A 20065-nucleotide genomic window follows, 5' to 3' on the forward strand; every position below is an offset into this window, starting at 1 on the left:
TGAATTGTATAAGAAACATTAATAATTCAACCCAAACAATTTTTGTGTTACACAGTGTAATCAGGCAATGTAATCAGGCAATCAGGTTTAATTAAAAAACAAAAAACAAACCTGGGCTCCTGGTTTAACTCTAATAAGAAGAGTTAAGAGTCATCAACTAGCCTCTGCGCGTAACCCAAGTGCAGTTAAGAGATCTGGAGCACAATCCAAAAGAAGTGTTCAGCCAGTGCAAGTCCCTTGTGCCAGCCTGGGAGGGTCGCAAACGTGCTGTAAAGTACGCTTGCGCCTCCTTGTGTGTTGACTGGGCCAGCGCAGGATGCAGGAGGGGACAGGTAGGTCCATACCTCAGCCAGCACAGGGACATGGGGGGGCGTGGGGAGCGCGGGAAGGAGACATTTTGGGGTGGTGGAAGGAGGGCAATGGGCAGGCTTGTGGGCAGGCAGGCGGGGAGCTGGAGGCAGGGCCAGATCCAGCACTTGTGCGGGATCACATCCCTGATCCCAGGCAGCCAGAGGCAGTCCCAGGCTGCTTGGATTTATGCCACCTCTTTAGGCAGATCCTTGTAGCCCTATTGGGGCTGCTGCAGCTTTCCCCGGGGTAAGGGGAATTATTTCCCCATGCCTTGGGCCAAGCCACAGCCAGCTTCAAATGGCTTGCCTGCCCAGCATGATTTAGGATTGCACTGCTGGCCATCTAGTTATAGTAACTAACCTTTTACAAAATTTTAATCGATGATGCAGTGAAAAGGGCCCAGGGAAGAGATTCTGACTATAAATGGTTGCTTCCAATTTAATCATCCATTCCCAGTGTATGCTCTATGCAGAGACTACACTTCTGTATTTAACACTGCTAGAAGTGGAGGACAGCTGATTGAAAATTAAACATATACTCCAGAACTTTCCATAAGATTTCAAGCCCTTATAATTATCAGAGAACCCATGCCACTTAATGGTCAAGCACTCCATTTGAAATGGAAAAACGTGTAATGGGGAATGTTGTGTAGATTTGATCAAATACCCAGTAGTACCAATGATTCATCTCATCTATTAGTGGAGGCCTACAACATATGAAATGAAGGAATTGATCTGACTCATAAAGCCATGTTAATAGCAAGGAGGTCTAGTTTTTATTATGATGTACCAGTAACTGACACATTTTGGACATGAGAAATTCTGAATTTACTAGTGATAGTATTTCTAGAGACTTTTTAAATTTCTGGATTTCTTAAACATACAATGTACAATACATCAGCAATGCATCAACAAACTGTGACTCCCATGAGGCAATAATGGACAAGAATTTCAGTATGCCTTCCTCCTGTCCTCAGGTGCAAGAAAGCAAAAAGATATGCCACAATGACTGCTGCTCACAAAGACTGCAACCTTTGTCTTTTCAATGGAGGTGTGGAAGCAGGAGCCAGTGTGGGGAGACAAAACACCTTTGCCATCATGTCTTTTCAGTGGGCATGCATGATGATGATACAGACTAGAAAATTTTCAGTGAGCCAGTTTCCAGTCCATACAAACTTTCAGATTGTGTAAGAGTCTTAACCGTTTTGGGAAACTCTAAAACTAAGCTTTCTATTTCAGTAATGCAATTTAGTTCCAGGAATAGGAATTGAATAGGACAAAAGTATTCACATATGTACATGCTACAAGAGACTGAGGGCCCATTTCTATCCAAATTTCCAGCACCGGTGCAGCCCCAAGGTAAGGGAACAAATGTTCCCTTACCTTGAGGAGGCCTCTGCCTTCCCACCAGTGGATGCAGCGCATGCCCCATTGGCACAACTACACCGGCACTGGAAAATTGGATAGGATTGGACTCTAAATGTGGTATGGCTTGGGGAAGATTAAGCTGGGCTAAGGAAATATTCATTAGGAGTAAGGGCCCAATCCTATCCAACTTTCCAATGCTGATGCAGCCATGCCAACAGGACATGTGCTGTATCCTGCAGTGGTAGGACAGTCACAGAGATCTCCTAAAGGGAAGGAAGCATTTGTTCCCTTACAAAGGCTGCATTGTTGCTGCATCTGTGCTGGAAAGTTGGATAGGATTGGGCCCCAAGGCAGGCACTGTTGAAAGGGACCTGAATTGTGTGAGCTTGAAGCAAAGTACCCTTCATATGAAACGACTGCCATGTTGCCCAGAATGGCATCCATGTGATATTTGTTCCCAGTACAGAGCAACTTTCCATGTGGTTTGTTTTCATGAGACTGTGGCACATTCCAGTTGTCCTATAATGGAAACTGCACAGCTTTATCCAATCCACATGTCAATTGCTGTATAGATAAAGTCTGCTGTGTGGATAAAGCTGCTGCCACAGTGATGCGATTTCAACTACAACCATGTGGCAGCTGTTTCATGTCAAGACAGTTCATGACTGAAAGTCTGGAGTGAAAATTAAGAGAGGCAATTGTATTGTACTGCAAAGTTCTAATGCAAGGGTGGGTTAGGTTGCTTGGGTGGGCTATTATGAAGTTATAATTACTTCCTCTTGCTTACAAGGCTTATCCTGAGCCCTGAGGAAAGAAAATGCTATAAATCTACATAAACGTATTTGAGCTATCTTTGGGAAAGCACTATTTTTTTTTTATTTTTCATATTTTTACAACACACTTCCTCGAGCTCAAGGTGGTGTACATGGTTCCTCCTCTCCTTTTGTCCTCACAACAACCCTGTGAGGTAGGTGAGGCACAGAGATAGTGACAGGCCCAAGGTTACCCTGGAAGCTTCACAGCTAAGCTGAGTTTTGAGCTAAGATCTTCCAGGTCTAAGTTCAAGTCCCAAACCACTTTAACATCCTGGCTCTAAATGAAATCAATATCTAAATGCACTGTCTTCTCTAATTATAGAGCCATTCATACCCTATACTGTTATCAGATCATTCAACAATAAACAGAGCCGTTACCATCCAAAAAGCACATTGCAAAGAGTGACAAAAAAGCATAATGGCAAAGAACTTTTATGATATTAACCTAACAATAAATAATTGAACAGTACTAAAAAAGCACTTTCTCTTTTTAGCAGCTCACTCTTTTTCAGAAAACAAGACTGAAAAAACAAGGAAATGTCAACACCTAGATCTCACTATTGCTCATGAAGCAAAAATTTTACAATAGGCTCTGGGACTGGAAGAGTATGTATCAGATGCAGGCGGAATTTTCCAAGTCCCCTCCGGACTGCTACACGGCACAAACGCATCAGACTTCTAGGGCAGCCTGAAATAAAGCACACAAGTCAGATAATCAGGAGATAAAAGAAACCCTAATGCCAGATGTGGCACATGCATGTGTCCAGTTGAAAGCTGTATTCCGCTAAAGGTAGAGGGTACTTTTCCCTTGATCTTGATCATAGATCAAGAATCTATGATAAAAGTTCCAATTAAACCACCAACATACTTTCCAGAAGTGAATCTCTCAGAGCAGAACATTAGCTTTAACATTAAAAGAAATATTCATCAAAGAGCTTGCTCCCAAATTTTGATTATTTTATCATCCAGCCTGATCCTGTCCATTTTACTTATTAGCATGCTCTGTGACATGTAGCCAAGTTTACCCACTTGTTACATGTGCGTAAGAGTGCAGCCTGCACTTACCTTTTCCTACCCATAGGAGCAAGATTCAGCATGTCTATTTCCATAAGATCTCTTTCCTCCATTTTCCTCTTCTATATCTAAAGGTTCTGGCTATGCCTGATAAATGCTTTGCACTTTCACAAGCCACACTATGTGTGTGTCAAGAAAAGCATACTTTTGTTCATATACAAGGGAAAGCTTCTGAGGTACAACAGCTGCATTGCTTGCTCACATAGAGATGTGAAAAAGTTACTTAAATAACTGTTTTTAGCAATTAGGGGCTCAATCCAGCACGGGCATAGCGGTGCCAATGGGACATGTGCTGCAACCTGCAGTTGGGTGTCACTCATGGAGGCCTCCTCAAAGTAAGGGAATGTTTGTTCCCTTACCTTGGAGCTGCATTGCCCTTATGTCAGTGCTGGAAAGCACTGACATAAGGGGTTAGGATTGCGCCCTAAAATAATTACTCACGTTGACCTCAATCCTATTTTTAATCTGAGCTGAGAAGGAAAATCGAGTACTTGTTGCATTCAAACAAATCTATATGCTTAGTAAAGGCATTTATAATTCCAGCCAACAAGTGGGTTTGTCCAAGTTGCCCCCCTGAATTCTTGTATTGAGATAGTTTTCTAATCAAGTATCAGAAAACATTGTTTAATTTTTATCATTCAACAAAGAAACCAAAACTGTTCAACAAAGAACCCCAACCAGTAGGCAATTCTCATCCACATACATCCATTTAACCAATGACACCTTTTCTGGACAAAAAGTTTTAAGTCAGAACAATTGTTTCACTTACTCTTGGCTTTTTTGAACACCTCCACAGCTTCTGGATTCACTTTGATCCTTCCTGTTGCTCTTTCCCCCAGTGTTTCCCATTTCACCAGATTCAGGTTGGCCCCAAAGTCAATCAAGAGGCTCACAAAAGCCACGTCACAGCCATGTCTCAAGACTGCATCCATCACACACACTGCAGAGCCTCTGGAGAAGCCCTGGATGTTTACAGGACCGCAGGAGTTAAAATCAGGGTTGGCTCCTGCCTGTAGCAGCAGCTTGAAGCATGGCAGGTTGTGATATGCTGCACTAATGTATAAAGGGCAGACTACCAGGGATGTGAGTGGCCGGGAAGATGGACTAGGTAGTCCTGCGGTCACATGGTGATTAACATCCACATCAGCACCGTATCTGAGGAGAAAGAGCAAAACACATTTGGAAAGGTTGTGGTCTTATATGGTCTTATATCCTCATTTAAGCAGCTCCCTCGTGAGGATACCATGGCATCAGTTCAGGTGGTTATGTCGTACTTCCAAAACTAGAGCCAATCAGGGAAAACCAATGTCATTTTTTAATTCAGCACCCCCCAAAATATCCTAAATTTATTCAAACATTCTTGGCAACTAAAAAAAGTTTTTTTTGTAGGCCTGTCTTTTATAGATTATATTGATCTATTTATATGGCTTATAGGTAGAGGTTGCACAATCTGGTAAAGATGGAGACTGCTCATTTGAGCATATTAACATCATTGTCAAGTTTTGCTATCCATTACCACACTGATATACTATTGCTATACTGATTTCCTGTTGTTTCAAGCAGCCCAACCACCTTACTCTTTTGTATCCCAGTAACACTAATGTAGAGTCCTGCCCACTACAGATGACATCTGTTACAAGTTGCCAGGGAGCAAGAAAGCATTTTCATACTAGTGCTGTCACATGAGCTATTTAAAGGTACAGCAAGTGGGTGTTAGGCTGTGAATGCAGCATAGAAGTTTTGTTAAATTGCTCTCCAGGAAAAATCACAATGCTCTGCTTTTTACTATGACTGGTTACAAATGAGAAGAACTGTTTTCTAGTGACAATACTACTAGCAGCTAGCTTGCTAGGGCAACTTTCACATGGAGCAATGGAACAGCAAGTCCTTATTAATCGGAGCACATGATGCAATACAAAAGACCCAGGAATGAATTACAAGAACAGAATTCTGCTGCCCTCTATGGGGAAAAAATTGGAAAACAAGTCAAAACACCCACTAAATCCATGTCTGTGTGTGCTGGAGTGTTTCAGGCAGCATAGGACTACATGAGTGGTCTACACTGTGGCCAAAGAGAAGAATTAACTGATGCCTTAAAAGGGCAAGACAAATATGTTGAGTCATAGAATCTCGAAGCTGGAAGTGACCAAATGTATTGTGTCCCAAGCTCCTACACAAAAGAAGAACAAGCCACAGATGACCAGCCTACAGAATCTGGACCGTTGTACATCTTAAAGAGAGATAGACCCGATTCATCACATGGCGTTATTGCTAAATCTAAATTTGAGAAGTATCTTCTCAACTAGTCATACTGCAATATATAGCACTCTGCATCTTTCCTCCTCTCCCTTTTAAAATGGACATTGTGTGGGCTTAAGCCGAATCTCATGTTTAGATGAAAGAATGCAGAGGGAAAGGTTCCCGATCCATTTATATTCAAGCAAAAATAAGACGTATGTGCATAAGTGAACATGTTTGTGTTCTCTTGGTGCAACTGGGGTCTCTGCAAAAGGCATGTTGTCTCTGTTCACCTGACTGTGAAGAAACCAGGGTTTATGGCTAGTGGACACAATCTTGCTCTTCTCCTCCAAAGATTCATGGCAAACCATGTGACAGATTATTAGAGGTCAAACTTTGTAATTGCCCAAGTTTAATTGTCATGTTTCATTGCTCAAGAAAAAAGACAGTAGAAGGGATTTTCCATTTTTTTCTGGGCAGGGGCTGAGTTGGTGCTAATGTTGATATAGACAACTGTGTCTTCAATGTGCATGCTATGTATGAAATTTCATTTCAACAGCTGATTGGTCATGGGATACTGTTTCACAAACGCACACACAACCAGAAAAGAGAGAATTCCAGAAGAATAGGCTGAGGCACCCGATGTGTTCAGACTCACTGTGTATACCAGCAAAGGGAGCCCAACTCTGAGCTCAGGTGACCTTTGATCTCTTAGCCCTCAGCTTCCATTATTGCAGTATGGAATAATACCGGCATACATTACAGAGCTACTGATTGCCCAGAGCGTTTGTATGAAGTGTTTTGAATATGGAAAGCAGTGTATCCATGCCAAATACTCTTGATATTGTGAGGATCCTCCTTTCCCCATCACATTCCAGTTCAGATTTCCCTATGGGTCATCAGAGTGGGAATAAAGGTGATCAGGAGTGCCACTATCAGGCAGTCAAGGATGGATCCAATGAGTCAACAAACGTCCTGGCTCTTTGGCACTTTAAATGCAACTCTCTCACAAACACCATCTTCTTATCCCCTGACCTTCCAGAGGCCAATCTTCAGGCAACAGGGACATACATACTGTAAGAAACGGCATGTTTCAAGATAACAAGAATTGACAGGCTGAGTAGCAAGTGATGCGAGCAGCAAGAGGTGGCAGCTTGGTGGCAAATAGCCAAGAAAGTCCATTTCTTGTTTACTACTCAGAAGGCACCAGCCAAATCCCTGCACATCACTAAGTGCAAATCAAGTCCATTCTTCTCCTTTTGCTCTCTGATATTTTTTCTCTCTATGAAGGGGGCCAGTTACCCAGTCATGATGGCAACTTTTAGTGATATGTAAGCCTTAATGTTGAAAGGGGTGTTGGGGAGAGGATAGGTGGCAGGGGACTAATGGACTATGGATTCTTATTCAAGCAGTTGGAAAATGAATGTTTTCTGCTTTCCTAATTATACATTTCCATTTTTTTTCCTAGTTAATATTTTAGGCCAAGTCATTCTTGTTTCATCTACAGTACAAACTTGCCTTTACAAAGTTGTAAAATATTTTTGAGGAGCAAGACTTTCACACACTGTCTTACTTGATCTTTGTAGGGTTCAAGATAGAAAAAGAGGAAGCACATCTCAGAGCTGTCTGCCAGAACTCATAGTGTGAAAAGGGCTCATGGGGGGAGGAAGGAGTAAGTGCACTGAATTTTCTCTTGCTGTCCTTTTAGTTTGTTGTATGTGTATTATGATCAAGTTGAAGCAGTTTGCTAGGTAGTAGTTCCACCTGCTGCTTGCTTTGTGCTATGGTTCAGAGAGTGAAATGAAGAAACAAGAAATGTAGAAACTATAGGTGTAGAAACTAAATGTAGAAACTATAGAAATCACAAGGGTTTGGGGCTCAGGGGTGAGTGCTTGGCTATGGAGTGGGGAAGAACAGGCCAAAGCAAAAGGCCAGGGTATAAAAAGGGCTGAAAATGACTCCACTAAGTCAGCCACTACGATGTAATGAAGAGGGTGTTGTATTCTGGCTGAAGCTCATCTTTCTTCTAAAGGCCAAATTCTATCCTCGAGATAAGAACATAAGAACAGCCCCACTGGATCAGGCCATAGGCCCATCTAGTCCAGCTTCCTGTATCTCACAGCGGCCCACCAAATGCCCCAGGGAGCACACCAGATAACAAGAGACCTCATCCTGGTGCTCTCCCCTACATCTGGCATTCTGACTTAACCCATTCCTAAAATCAGGAGGTTGCGCATACACATCATGGCTTGTACCCCATAATGGATTTTTCCTCCAGAAACTCGTCCAATCCCCTTTTAAAGGCGTCTAGGCTAGACGCCAGCACCACATCCTGTGGCAAGGAGTTCCACAGACCGACCACACGCTGAGTAAAGAAATATTTTCTTTTGTCTGTCCTAACCCGCCCAACACTCAATTTTAGTGGATGTCCCCTGGTTCTGGTATTATGTGAGAGTGTAAAGAGCATCTCCCTATCCACTCTGTCCATCCCCTGCATAATTTTGTATGTCTCAATCATGTCCCCCCTCAAGCGTCTCTTTTCTAGGCTGAAGAGGCCCAAATGCCGTAGCCTTTCCTCATAAGGAAGGTGCCCCAGCCCCGTAATCATCTTAGTTGCTCTCTTTTGCACCTTTTCCATTTCCACTATGTCTTTTTTGAGATGCGGCGACCAGAACTGGACACAATACTCCAGGTGTGGCCTTACCATAGATTTGTACAACGGCATTATAATACTAACCGTTTTGTTCTCAATACCCTTCCTAATGATCCCAAGCATAGAATTGGCCTTCTTCACTGCCGCCGCACATTGGGTCGACACTTTCATCGACCTGTCCACCACCACCCCAAGATCTCTCTCCTGATCTGTCACAGACAGCTCAGAACCCATCAGCCTATATCTAAAGTTTTGATTTTTTGCCCCAATGTGCATGACTTTACACTTACCGACATTGAAGCGCATCTGCCATTTTGCTGCCCATTCTGCCAGTCTGGAGAGATCCTTCTGGAGCTCCTCACAATCACTTCTGGTCTTTACCACTCGGAAAGGTTTGGTGTCATCTGCAAACTTAGCCACTTCACTGCTCAACCCTGTCTCCAGGTCATTTATGAAGAGGTTGAAAAGCACCGGTCCCAGGACAGATCCTTGGGGCACACCGCTTTTCACCTCTCTCCATTGTGAAAATTGCCCATTGACACCCACTCTCTGCTTCCTGGCCTCCAACCAGTTCTCAATCCACGAGAGGACCTGTCCTCTAATTCCCTGACTGTGGAGTTTTTTCAGTAGCCTTTGGTGAGGGACCGTGTCAAACGCCTTCTGAAAGTCCAGATATATAATGTCCACGGGTTCTCCCGCATCCACATGCCTGTTGACCTTTTCAAAGAATTCTATAAGGTTCGTGAGGCAAGACTTACCCTTACAGAAGCCATGCTGACTCTCCCTCAGCAAGGCCTGTTCGTCTATGTGTTTTGAGATCCTATCTTTGATGAGGCATTCCACCATCTTACCCGGTATAGATGTTAGGCTGACCGGCCTATAATTTCCCGGGTCCCCCCTCTTTCCCTTTTTAAAAATAGGCGTGACATTTGCTATCCTCCAATCTTCTGGTACCGTGGCCGTTTTGAGGGACAAGTTGCATACCTTAGTCAAGAGATCTGCAACTTCATTCTTCAATTCCTTAATAACCCTTGGGTGTATGCCATCAGGGCCCGGTGACTTATTGATCTTTAATTTATCAATGAGGTCTGAAACATCTTCTCTTTTAACCTCTATCTGACTTAACTCCTCGGTCAGGAGGGGCTATGAGAGATAGCTTAACTCCTCGGTCAGGAGAGATATGACAGCATACTGCAGGTGCAATAACAGCCCTGCTGGCACAGAAGTCCTAATGCTGTTCCTTCACTGATACAGCTAAGTAAACAAATTTACAGCTAAGTATACACACTTCCTGGATCACATTTGGTATCTGTGTGTTAGCAGATAGGGAACCCCTATCTGTTCAAGCAAGACATGTTATTACTTTGTAGAAATGTAAGGAAGCTAAACAAAGGTAACGGAGCACAGGGAACAGCAGAGATCAGGTTCCTCCTTATCTGTGGTTTCTGGTATCCCATGCCAATATGGGGGGGGGGGATGCCTATACACAAATCTGTAACCCTCATGTTTAATATGAATTGCCTCCACTGTGATGAACTTCAGACACAGTGCTATTTAGATACACACAAAGATATCTATCTAATTACACATGGCAAACAGGTGTTATATAGATACACCAGTCAAAAAGCTGGGATTCACTTTGGCTGCCTGGAGAAGTACAGTGTACTGGTAGTAAATTTGGGTTTCCTTGTGTGACATGGTCCTGCAAACTATTGGACAATATGAGCAAAAGTTAAGTGCTCTTGACTAACACTGACTTCAATAGGGGAGTTATGCATACACTGAAATCTCCTCAGTGAAAAGAATCAGTCCTCCCCTATCCCCCCACCCCACTCATTTGATGCTCTACTGCATCCCAGCATCAGCTGGGGGTACAGCAGATGGGAATATGGAACTCAGCCTTCTATGGAGCTGTGGATCTAGATCCAGCTAGATCAGTTTGGGCAACTCTGAATGACAGCAGTTCTCCAAGTTTTCACTCAGGGGTTTCTCTCAGCCCTACTTGGTTATGGCCTGAATCTGGGGCCTTCTGCAATGCAAAGCATGTGCTCTACCACTGAGCCTTAGCATTTAGAGAGATGGTACCCTCTATAAAAGGGCATGGTTTAGCTAGAAAGGCAACTCATTTCAAACACAGTATAGCTGTTAGAGAGGATCATGAATTCCTATTACAGTGAAACAAGTCTTTGCATCTCTGATAATTCTTCTCTTGGAGAAAAGAAGACTCCCCATAGGTGTTTGCTACAAAGGAGAACTCAAGTGTTCCCAAAGCAAGCAGTTTGCTCCTTACCTGCTGCCCACCTTGCATTGCTGAATTAGAAATGTGAAATTAAAATAAGAGCGAAATCCTAAGCATATTTACTTGAAATTTACTGCTATCAAAATAATCATGAGTTACTTCAGCAAATATATGAAAGTCAATGCAAACTATAGTTATTTCTCTTTCAGAGTGGGACAAAGTTTGTCCTACCCAGAATGTACTTTGTCCCCATATATTCTGGAGCTGGTACTGACAGTCCCCCATCATACCTTTCCTTTCCACTGCCAATTACTACTTGTTGTAGCCTACAGATTGAAATAGCTGACAGATTTCTGGAATAGGATATATCCTAATTACCAGATAGGCAACCAGATCCAAAACCAAAATGAAATGAAAACAACCTGCCTTTACCTTATCAGTTCTTTCAGGAGGTCAGCCCTGCCCACCCGGGCAGCATGATATACTGGGGTGCTCCGATGATGGCGGCTCCCATTGGGGTCAGCACCAGCTTCCAGAAGGATCCGTGCACATTCCAGGTGCCCGTGCACAACAGCTACATACAGCGCAGTTTGTCCCTTCACATCCACCAGATCAATCTGTGCTCCTTTCTGAATGAGAAAGTCCACACAATGTTCGTGCCCTGCTGTAGCAGCAATCCGAAGTGGTGTGCAAGGCAGCCAACCACAACACCAAACCGATTTCTCATTGATGCGTCTGGAGACAGGGAAAAGTAACAGTTACATTATCCACTAACATGCTTCTGCCTCATTTTTATCCTGAGAACCTGCACTGCTCTACATAACTGTGGAGTAAAAAATAAGGGCAACCTCCAGATTTTCTCTCCCTAGTTGCGTAAGATGTGTGCCCTCTCTTTTCCTCAAGGTAATTTACAGAAAAATTGGGGAAACCACTGTGTTAAACTAGATACATCACACAGCCCCAAGATTTATTGTGCCTTGCATAGTGCAGGCATGTACACCTGAGCCTACTTACAATTGTTATGTACCCAAACCATTATCACAAGGAACCTGTGCACAGCCTGTGTTCTGCAAAAACCTGAGAGCACAGAGACTACATAAAGTCTGCAGCCTACAGATCAAGCACACAGAACAAACAGACCCAAAACAACTGGAGAGATACAGGCCACTGGGGGTGATCCTTCTTCTATGATTCAAATCACTCTTCTCCACTTGTTGCCTTCTGCACAGGGCTAAAATATACATTTTAGAGCCTTTGAGCCATAAAATAATTTTCTTCAGCTGAATCTCAGTTAGGCTAAGGGTACCACTCTAAAGTAAATAGTGGATATTTCTAATTATTTTATTTATTACTTTAATATCCTGTCTTTCCATTTCCAATTACAACACTCAAGGTAGGCCACATCAACCAAGAGAGGAGACAATAAGATGAACAAATAAGAGACAATAAGATAAGAGATAAGATAATAAGATAAGATAAGACAATAACATGAGAGACGATAAGATGAACAATGAACAACAAACCTAAGCAAGTTTACTCAAAAGTAAGTCCCACTGAGTTCAATGGCACTTACTCCCCAGTAAGTGTGTTTAGGATTATAGGCAAAAGCAATTACAAAAAACGAGGAGCAGCAGATAAAATAAATTATAATGAAAGAGCTAAAAAATGCCTAGACAGAAATGCAAGTTGTTTCACTGCAAGGTAGTTAGTGATGGCTGTAGATAACAGCCTGAAAAAAAGACCTGACAGGCAGCTGGTCCCATGAACCAATGAGCTCCAACTCATTCAGGGGCAGAACAAGGGCGAAGCCTCAGAGGCACCTGCTCCAGGCACTACACCAAGGGGGTAGTGACTGCATCTCAGACTCTGACTGCCCCTCAGGCTCTGCCCTAGATATAGAAGGGGTGCTGGTAGTTTTGTGCCCCCAGCTCCATCTCCTGTGGCAGCCGCCTCCACAGGAGAAGGAACAGGTGGCACAAAGCCATCACAGTGAGCAGCACTTTCTCCAGGGAAAACCTGAAAGTGATGTCACATGATGGGTAATTGAATATGCCATGAACCTACATAAATACTGATCCTTCAGTGGTCGACTACCAATCAATTTTGAAAAATATATTTGTGACCTGGGAAAGAAATCCATCACATGATGGGTAAATTTATGACTCGAGTTTCTGTTTAGCTTTAGCAAAATCACCTACCTTTGGAAGGCCTCTTCCTGCAACAAGCTTCTGATGGTCTGCAAGTCCCCCACATAGGCAGCATCATGCAGTCGGGTGTCCTCACAGTGCTCAATGGGATGGTCACAGAACTGCTCCTTCAACCACTCCTTCAGATTGCGACCTGTGCTAAAGAGAGCGTTGTTGTTGTGAGATCATGAACCTTAACAGTGGCATGAGTTAACCTTAACCCTCAGCATGGATTTTGTTACTGGAGTGACCCACTGATGAAGAGAGGGCTGCACAGTTCACTAGCAGGCAGATCCTCAGGCAAAACATGGTACAGACACATCCTTACCGATGATAAATGTTGCGATTGTCTAGTCTAGGTGTACTGTGGCTGACAGCATGAACAGTCCACAAACCCAGAACACTCAGAAATCATGTGGGATATTGGGAAAGCTTGGAAGATACAGATACCAACTGCTCATAAACACAGCTTTTTCACAGCTGTGCTGGGAAAACACAGTTCTTAATTTTTTTTTACAAGAAATGTAGTAAATGAAGCATGCTTACAAGATCATCAAAGTCTGGTGTGATGAAGAAATATAAACAAGAGAATGGATTAGCAAAAGGACAAGCTTGATGTGCAGGCTGGAGTCACTGCAGCTACCAGAGGTGGGGGAGCAGTGGCTTCAATAGGATTTGTTACCAGATGTGGGAGACCAGCATATCACCCCCATGATGCACCTTCTCACATGCAGTGGGCAGGGCAATGCCATGGGTGGTGCCATAGTGATATAACATTACCCTGCCCTCACTGGTTTTTTGGTTATACCTTCCGATAGAACACAAATATTTCAACGGGGTTTGTTTCATTGCATTTGACATGAAATTTACATATTGACTGATATATAACATGAAGTTATTATTCCTACAAACCATGATTATAGCTATTTTGGTCACTAGTGGTGTCACTCCCCCCCCTCCCCGAGAGTGTCACTATACTAACACCTTATTGATTAGTATAGAGTATGCTGTGTTATAATACAGGTTGAGCCTCATTATTTGCATGAGTTCCATTCCAAGCACTCATGTGGATGGCAAAAAGCGCACTATAGCAAATCAATTTAAAAAACAAAGTTTCTTTGCTCCGGTGATTTAAAAACAGCCTTGCTGAACTTTGTGATGTAAGATAAGAGTCATTAAGAAGAAAATCCATCAATCAGTCGTCCTCCAAGCACTTAGAAAGAAAGGCACTTCAATCAGAGCCCGATGCCGCAGACCTCAGCTGCAAACGTACCACAAGGCATGTTTGCGGGGCTTACCTCCGGGCTCCCACCAGTGTTAGCCTAGCTCTGGCCGGTGCTGAGCCAGTGCGCGGTGGGCACCTGGGAGTGCTGGGGCATGGGGGAGGCGTTCAGGGGAGGGGGAGGTGTGGCCGGGGGCGCGGGGGAGGTGTGTCGGGGGAGGGGGAGAGGCGGGTCTGTGGAGCAGAGCTCCACAGGATCCAAGGCGCTCGGGTAGTGCTGCTCACCCTAAACGAGCGCCTTTACTTTAGTGGTGACTAAAAGGTCGCCGCTAAAGTGAGTAGCCCCATTGCGGGGCTGCTTCCCTTACTTGGGGGAAGGGGACAAATGTGCAGGTGCAGGATCCGGCAGGAGCCCTCTGTGGAGCCGCCGGGTCCCGCAGCTCTGGGCAGCTCAGGATTGGGCTGCCCACCCCTCCCTTCACCAATGCAAAGCGATCACCTTTCTTTCAGGAAAGAGAGAGAAGGATGATGGATTATCAGCCAGCTGCCCCTCCCCCCTCATGCAGGAGGCTATTGTTAAAGGACAGTTCAGTTTTTAAAACTGATTTTAAAGGGATGCATTTTTCCCCTCCTCCAGTGATCAGCACATTCCTTCTCATTTGTAGGGGCCATTTGTGTTGAATAAAAAATCCATGTATAAATAGCCTGGACCTGTACTGTGTTATACTGTGTATACTGTGTTAACACCGTATGCTGTGCTATAATAACATCTAATTGACTGTCAATCAGTCTCATTGGTCCATTTTGAATTAAGGAAATGTACTTTTTTTGTTATATAAGACAGCTGAATTTTTGTTTTCTGGTTTTTTGGCCATAACATTTGATAGAATGAAAATATTTCACTCTGGTTTTTTTCATTGCATTCTTCTGTAAATTACGCATCAAATTGTATATAACATGATGGTATAATTCCTAGAAACCGCAATTTTAGTTATTTTGGTCACTAGAGATGTTACCCTCCCTTTGCGCATCACCTGGTGCAGCCTGCAACCGCCATATCCCCCTAGTGACGCCATGGGGGCGGGGGGAGGTTGTTTCCCAGTCCAAGTGAACACTTTATTTTTCCTCATAGGAATGAATGACCAACCATTCACTTTTTATGGAAAAGCTCACAGGGTGCACTGTCACTAAATGCACCCTGTGAGCTTTTCTATAAGAAGTGAATGGTTGGTCATTCATTCCTATGGGGAAAAATAAAAAGTGTTCACTTGGAAACATGGTTGTAGTAAGGGAAAAACCTGATCTTTAACCCAACCAAGGGTCCTCATACAGGTTGGGCATCCATTATCTGAAGTGCTTGGGACCAGCAATGTTTTGCATATTGGATTTTTCCGTTTTTCAGAATACTTGCTTATACGTAATGAGAGATCTTGGGGATGGGGCCCTAATCACAACTCAAAATTCATCTATATTTCATATATGCCTTATGCACATAGCCTGAAGGCAATTTTATACATTACTTTTTAAACATTTTGTGCATGAAACATGGTTTGTGGCATGAAACACAGATTGTGATTTTATTTCATTAGGCAAAAAAGTAAAAGAAGGAGAAGTCATATTGCACTCAAAAAACTTCCATATTTCAGAAGTCTGCATAAGGGGTACTCAATTGCAAATAGGTATTCAGTGAGGAAATGGGATGCAGACTTGCATGTATGCAATGTGTCTCTGTACTGCCCTCTACTAGTACTATCTATATTGAAGTGGGGTTTTTTGTTTGCAGAAAATCAAAGCACCTGCCAGTGCACAAAGAGATCATTATATAGTGACAAACAGCAAGATAGAGAAGAGCATTTCCCCCAGATTCATCTGGCACCTGAGTTGGGAAAACAGCTCCAGTCTCATGACATGACAGGTGCTGAGTGTTTTAAAACAGTTAAAAAAACATTAATAGCTTCTTGGTTCCTATTATGATATACAGCTTTCTTTTTCGTCACAATCAAACCAGCAGCCACAGAGAAGAAGAATAATGAATATTAGCATAGTGCTATTTTTCATGCTGTTGAATAAATCACATGTAAAGAATTAATTCCTATGGCCCCAACTGTGAGTGCCTGAAAAGGGTAGTTCAACAGGTTTGGAAATAATGAAGTGTAATTATATAAAGAGATTGCAGAGAGTGGTGGTGGACTCTCCCTCACTGGAGACATTCAAGCAGAGGCTGGACAAGCACCTTTTGGAGATGCTGTAAGAGGATTTCCTGCCTAAGGCAGGGGGTTGGACTAGATGATCTATTAGGCCCCTTCCAACTCTATGATTCTAAAATGGCATACATCTTAAACAACGTGAATATCCAGGGATCTACTAAGCCCTCTTAAGGATCCTAGTGCCTTCTCATAGAAAAACACCATTTGTTCTGTTTTAAGGTTTTTAAAATACTTTTGTGTTGTTGCTGCATAAACATAAGACTGACCACAACCTACCTGACAGCTTCTTGTGAAAAAGCCCACCCACTCAGATACAGCCCACCAAGAAAAAGTTTCATTGATTTTCCCTTCAGTATCAGACCCTTGTAAAAGCACATACCTGTATACTGTACATACAAAACCCAAATCCTTTGGATATTGGCAGATCAGAAATGAAAGGGTGGGTGAGCCCTGCCTCCTTTCCTGATGGATTTCAGGTAATCCTGAACTCCTGACATTACCTGCATTCCCACTTGTGGCACTGAGACGAGCGCTGTGCCTGGCCAGGCTCTCCCTAGTGTCATTTTCAGGTGTGTCAGTGCCTGCATGCTCCTGACTGCTGGGTGAGTTTGCATCAGCCATCAAATGCGAGCCCATCTACCTTCCCTGCAGCTACCCTGGCACAGTCACAGTATCAGAGGGAGACATCTTTCCTTGTCCTGGCTTGCGCAGTAGTTCTCCCAGCCCATTGGTGGAAACCACCTGGCCTCTGGGCTTCCTGATTCTAGTTAAGGTGGTTTGGCAGAGAAAGTGTTTGTTAAGGGTGCCTTTAGCAGCCTGGCTGGCAGCAAAGGGCACAGCGTTCTGCCAACACATAAGGGCTCTGGGGGCTTCTTGGTTTGGAAAGATGACCCAGGGCCAGGGAGCTGTCATTTTGATGCATGGTGTGGAGCTAGGCTGCAGGCTGAGGATGTTTCCCCACCCTTTGCGTTAGTAAAATTGATTGACAGGAGGTTAGGGAAAGACAAAAAAAAAGCACCTTCCCCCACTCACCCAGGGTGACCAAATGTCATGACCGCAAATGTAGGACATCCAAGAAAAATGTAGGACATGACAAAGCTAAAAACACTTGTATATTGATTTCATGTGGTTAATTTAAACACTATATTACTTGTTATTAAATTTAAAACTATATTACGTAGAATTTATTACAAATAGGGCACAATCCTAATCAACTTTCCTGCACTGACATAGCTGTGCCAGTGTGGCATGCACTGCATCTTGCAGTGAGGAAGCATTCAAGGAGGTCTCCTCAAGGTAAAGGCATGTTTGTTACCTTACCTTGGGGCTGCATTGTGGTTAGGTCAGTGCTGGAAAGTTGATTAGGATTGCACCCATAATGCATTAATTACATGAAGGATATGCGCTGCCTCCAGGGGTCTGCTCACAGGGAAAAGGAGAACATTTAAATTCTTTTCCAGGACACAAGGCTAAAAAAGAGGACTTGTCTTGCAAAAGAAGATGCCTGGTCATCCTGCCAGCTCCAAATGTGATGATGGACCCTGGGATAGCTCACTTTGAGACAAATGTGCTTTGAGACAAATGCAGACTCTCCCTAGGAAGAAGCAAGCACACTACTGAAGGGCCAACCCTAGGGAAAGGACTGGACTTCACTTGAATGGGCAGGGAGACCAGATGTCCTCGTTTTCCAGGACATGTTCTTTTTTTAGCCTTCTGTTCTGGAAAAGAACTTAAATGTCCTCTTTTTCCTTGTGGGCCGGTCCCTGCAGGCAGTGCATAGCCTTCTTGTAATTAATAAATTATACATAATATAGTTTTAATTTAATAAGTAATACAGTGTTTACATTAACCACACGGAATCAATTTATGATTGTTTTTAGCTTTTATTTTGTCATGTCCTACATTTTGGGGGGCCTGGTCCTCTTTTGCTGTTAAGACATCTGGTCACCCTGCTTCCATCTCTAGGACATCCTGGGAGATTTTATTGTCAGCACTGAGGAGGTAGCTGACTGCTGCCTGTTTGGTCCAGCGTGTCCGTGATATAATGTATGCTTCGCTCCTTCCTTCTACTCAGGGCAGAAAGTGCTGGCACATTTTGGGGTGAAAAAGGCAGCTGCCATACAAAGAAGTCAAGCTTGTGCATCATTTATGATAGCAAGAACGGGACCAAGTATCTCTGCAACCTGTATCATTGCTAAAGTTCATCTTTGCAGTGCCCACTCTCTTCAGTAGTGTGATGTGCTGGAGCTGGGATCAGTCTGCCCACAACAGCCCTCTTCCTCAAAGAGCTCCTAGTAGAATGTTGGTGTGCTGTGGCCTCTGGCTCTGATTTCCCAAACATGTTGCCAATGTTTGTGGAAAAGTGTATTTGATTTTTGTTTTTATGATCAGTGATTAACAAGAGTTCATTAATATAATTAATCATTTCTCTAATTAAATCATTTGATTGTTTGAAACATGTCAGACATACTGTGTATGGTGATCATGTTGTGATCCCTACAGATCCTTACAGTTTGATAGTCACATATTGCAGAGAAGAGGCTAAAGTGAAAGATGGAGCTTGCCTAAGCTAAGAATGTCTAGTGAGATCATCTAGTGGAGCAAGATTTGAATCAGGAAGTAATCAAATTTACTTCCTTTGTCATGGAGTGCTGCACAATTCTATTTGCTTTTCAAGTCAACTAGCAGCCAGGGAGAGCAAGATTTGGGACTATAGACTATGTAGTTTGGGAATGTGTGGAGGGGAGCGGCCGCTGTCATTTGCTTTCCTACGCATTACAGGCCTGATGAAAATGGCATCCCTAAATCACACAATGAGAGACACCACCTCTTGGGTGGTGCTTGTGATAACAGAAAAGAAAAGTCCACATAGGCGTTTTCTGTGACTGCAGAAATCAAGGCATTTCTCTGGGGTGCGTACAACTGGAAGAACCAGGAACAGGGTTGATGAAAGAGCTCCTTTTCCTGGACCCTGGAGCCCTGTGCAAACCTGTGTCTGTGTCTATGGTGCAGTCAATAAAACTGCATCTCTGTAGTGTTGTGGAGTGTGCAAGTTTCTGACTGTCACCGGACTATTTACCAGACACCACAGCCTTGCAAGCTGACACTTGACACTTTGGGCAGCTGAGTTGACTTCTTTGCCAGTTCATTTTCTGGCCGTTTTCTTTTGTGTTGTATCTCTCAGACTGTACATCTCTAAGTTTAAGTTGGTCATTTTTAAGCACTTTGTAAATAATAATGATGTATTCTGTGGAACTCAGAAGTGGGCATGCTCTTGAGTCCATCTAAATCAGTCCAGTGCTACCAGCTTCCCTCCTTTGTCACTCCAGAGATCAACCTTGAGATCAGTCACACAGTTGCTCTCAGTTAAGTATCCCCTGGCACTGCCCACTGCTCCTACCTGCCTGCCAATGCCCCCCCCCAACCCTTGAAGAGATGCACCAGATGCAGCATGAGACCTTCACCTTCAAGGTCTTCCTCTTCTCTTTAGACACTTGGCCCAGGAGAATTGACCTCAGAAACCCACTTTGTTCAATTTCCCGACCCCCTGGGACTTGAACAGAGATTGGGGTGTGGGAGTCTGTAGGGGGGGGGCCACATTGTCAGTCTGTGTCCACCTTGTTTCCACTCAGCTGACAAGCCTGTGTTCAGTCCTTGCTGGCTTATACCCTGGGCTATATGTACTATCTTAAAACCTCTTTTCACTTAACAGA

General features: G+C 43.5%; 1 protein-coding gene across 1 annotated transcript; it reads right to left on the bottom strand.

The window, feature by feature from the left end:
• Positions 1 to 1752: 1752 nt before the first annotated feature.
• ASB1 (ankyrin repeat and SOCS box containing 1) lies at positions 1753 to 17049 on the bottom strand. Its single transcript, XM_066636995.1, has 5 exons — positions 16853 to 17049; positions 12936 to 13077; positions 11170 to 11472; positions 4377 to 4762; positions 1753 to 3221 (listed from the first exon to the last, which is right to left on the bottom strand). The coding sequence occupies exons 1-5, from the start codon at positions 16986 to 16988 to the stop codon at positions 3091 to 3093; spliced, it is 1098 nt and encodes a 365-aa protein (XP_066493092.1). The 5' UTR covers positions 16989 to 17049; the 3' UTR covers positions 1753 to 3090.
• Between the last annotated feature and the right edge of the window lie 3016 nt (positions 17050 to 20065).

This window comes from Tiliqua scincoides, chromosome 1 (genome assembly GCF_035046505.1).
Source record: "Tiliqua scincoides isolate rTilSci1 chromosome 1, rTilSci1.hap2, whole genome shotgun sequence".
NCBI lineage: Eukaryota > Metazoa > Chordata > Lepidosauria > Squamata > Scincidae > Tiliqua > Tiliqua scincoides.

What these genes read in the sequence shown, in the direction of transcription:
- ASB1 (XM_066636995.1), bottom strand. Translation starts at nt 16,988, where the DNA reads ATGGGCTCGCATTTGATGGCTGATGCAAACTCACCCAGCAGTCAGGAG. An exon ending in TGCCACAAGTGGGAATGCAG is followed by an intron (nt 13,078 to 16,852) that starts GTAATGTCAGGA and finishes TCTTTAGCACAG; the next exon opens with GTCGCAATCTGAAGGAGTGG. An exon ending in GGTGTTCAAAAAAGCCAAGA is followed by an intron (nt 3,222 to 4,376) that starts GTAAGTGAAACA and finishes GCTTTATTTCAG; the next exon opens with GCTGCCCTAGAAGTCTGATG.